This window comes from Anopheles darlingi, chromosome 3 (assembly GCF_943734745.1).
Source record: "Anopheles darlingi chromosome 3, idAnoDarlMG_H_01, whole genome shotgun sequence".
Taxonomy (NCBI): Eukaryota; Metazoa; Arthropoda; class Insecta; order Diptera; family Culicidae; genus Anopheles; species Anopheles darlingi.
This window is the reverse complement of record NC_064875.1, coordinates 65,713,468-65,715,967: the sequence shown is the minus strand read 5'-3', so window position 1 is coordinate 65,715,967 and position 2,500 is coordinate 65,713,468. Positions and strand designations below refer to the sequence as shown.

Here is a 2,500-nt window from a genome sequence, read left to right as displayed (position 1 = left end):
AACGGATGGAGCGTTTTACAGCGCCACGATGCGAGGTCAAGCGCTTCGCGTTGCCGTGCCGTACGTTGAGTCACTTGCACTTGGATTCGGAACCCAGCGCCGACTAAAATTAAACACAAGCAAACGCGTCGATGACAACGAGGGAGAGGCCATAGCCATTTCTCTTGTGTCGGCGCAGAGCCGACCAGTCGAGGCCGTCGAGCAGCTTGGAGTAAAGTGAGTCGCGGAGATGCCGCAGTGTCGCAGCGAACCAATGGCAAAGCGCGAGCGTTGATGTCACGTTGGTGGTTTGTATTGGTGTCGTTGCTCCTCCTTTTCCACTGCTCAAACTGTGTGACCCTGAATCCACGGAGAATTCGAGGTCCAATGGTACGTGGGTTACCAGGCGCCTCCATTGGTATTTCGACCTCCAGGGACCGGTGGTGATCGTGATCGTAAAACTCACCCTCCGACCACAGTGGGCGATAGAGGGCAGAGCACGCCCGCGTGATGGAGTGCTGAACATGTTTGTTTGCTTAAGCAGCTCTAGTCTCTGCTGTGACGCGCGTACGAGTGGGACCTTTTTGGGGGTTACTGCACCGATGAAGGTCACCCAGCAGTCAGAGAGTGTCAATCGTGCGAGAAATATGCCTCCTCCAGGTGGTTTCAGTTTTGGATCATGATGCTGATGCATGAAACTGCATCGGATCTGTGGCATTGATGCATTATCAAATTGTTATTAATTCTTTTGAAGCTGTCGAATATTTGTAACACATAAAGTGTGATTCTCACGGCTGATTGTTGCTTTTACATAATTTTAACAGGATTCTAAGAGATCGAGAAGCCCAAGCCACAGAAATTTGAGGAAATCCTCATGATCGCTAACAAGCTGAACTTTCAGAATCTTTTCTAGCTCTAGAAAGTGAGGAACAAAAAATTCTAAATTTTATTTTTCCAAAAACTAAAAGTTTTAAATCTAATATACGAAAAGAGACATAACATTCTGACCATCATGTGGCTTTCATGAATGTTTTTTTAAAACATATATAAGGATGGACGGAAAGTCATCAAAGTCTTCCTATTTATAGCTATTTAAAATCTTCAAATTCTTAAGTTCTCAATTAATCCAACCAACTTATTTTGGATCCGACATGGGTTTCGACGTCAAGAAGTTACACGGAGGAAACATAAACACGTTCAAACAATCGATTATCATTTAAGGAACGAACACAACGAAGCAGTAACACAGTAATGAACCACAAATCACATTTCTCAAAAGCCGAAAGAACGGAATGGAAAGCACATAGGGAACATAACAGTTGTTTTGCGGAAGGGAAATCCGAAGCCAGAAGGCAGAAGAGCAGCGCGAACAGATCTCTCGCCCGCGGCCAGCATTAGCTCACATCGCTTCCCCGGTGGTTGGTTTGCTATGCCAGCGTGGACAACACATCGTGAGATGGCGAATTGAAACACATTTCACACAACGGCGCACCACGGCGTGGAAGACGAGGCACCGGGGTGCTGGTAGGCAGACGTACACAAGGCAAGAGAAGGCATTCGTGGTATTGAAGATAAAGGAAGAGGGCGGAATTTCATAGAATTAGCGCGAAATTCAAAAGGCGTAGGGTGGTGAGGGAGTGGCAAAGAGGGGGTGGCTAGCGGTTGCACTTACTGTTGTTTCCGGGTGGGCAGTTTTCGTGATCAGTGCCTGCGAGTGTGTTTCGCAGTTTTTTTACCGATTTTTTTTTAACGGTAATGGTGCCGACGGTGGTGACGGTGCCGAGTGCGGATTTTGTGCCAAGAGCAGGACACCGGAAGAGGGGGGGATCATTCCGATCACGCGGGAACGCGATATATTTTAAGAAGTTGTGTTTTATGTTTTTTTTGTTTTGCGGAGCGAGGATTTGGTTTTCGGCGCGCGAGCGAACGGATATTGAAAATCCCGCGCGAAAGTTACCAAAAGGGAACCGGATGTTCAAATGTGTGTGTGTGTTTGTATCAGTGCAGGATAACACGGTGCAGTATGCGATGCAGGAACAGCAGAGGTGCACGAGTGTGATCGAGGGTGTGATCGTGCAGCAACGCAACCACAACGCGTGGTGTGTGGTACGATATTTTGGAGATAAAAAACCCCATAAAATGCAATGCGGATAATAAAAAAAAAAAAAAAAAAAGAGAGAGAGAGAGAGAGAGAGAGAGAGAGAGAAGGTGGTTTTGTAAAGAAAAAAGATAATTAAACGATCGGCGTTGATTCATCATGTTTGCGAAGGAACAAAATACAAATGTAACAGAAGGTGGAACTGTTTGCCCTAGCATTGACCACACAATGGTTTCACTGCTTGCATCCCCTGAATCCTACCCCTAATCGACGTAATTAAAGGCGCCAAAGACGCAACGACCGATGGCCTCTCGGTCAGCTTCGCTCGACCAAATCATCAAACCGATGGCATAGTATTTATAGTAGAGATGGTGCTGGGTGCCTGCCTTCAAACTGTACATATTAATCACAAAAACCGGCCGA

At 46.4% G+C, this 2,500-nt stretch overlaps 1 protein-coding gene across 6 annotated transcripts in view; it reads right to left on the bottom strand.

The window, feature by feature from the left end:
- Window positions 1-2,500, bottom strand: part of LOC125955256 (uncharacterized) — a 29,825-nt gene that overhangs the window by 21,058 nt on the left and 6,267 nt on the right. For 4 of the 6 annotated variants that reach the window (XM_049686306.1, XM_049686309.1, XM_049686310.1 and 1 more), the window contains exon 4: window positions 1,652-1,687. The exons of the other annotated variants lie outside the window; for them this stretch is intronic. In XM_049686306.1, the coding sequence (XP_049542263.1) occupies window positions 1,652-1,687 (36 nt within the window). The remainder of the gene's footprint in view (window positions 1-1,651; window positions 1,688-2,500) is intronic. 6 annotated transcript variants of the gene reach the window in all.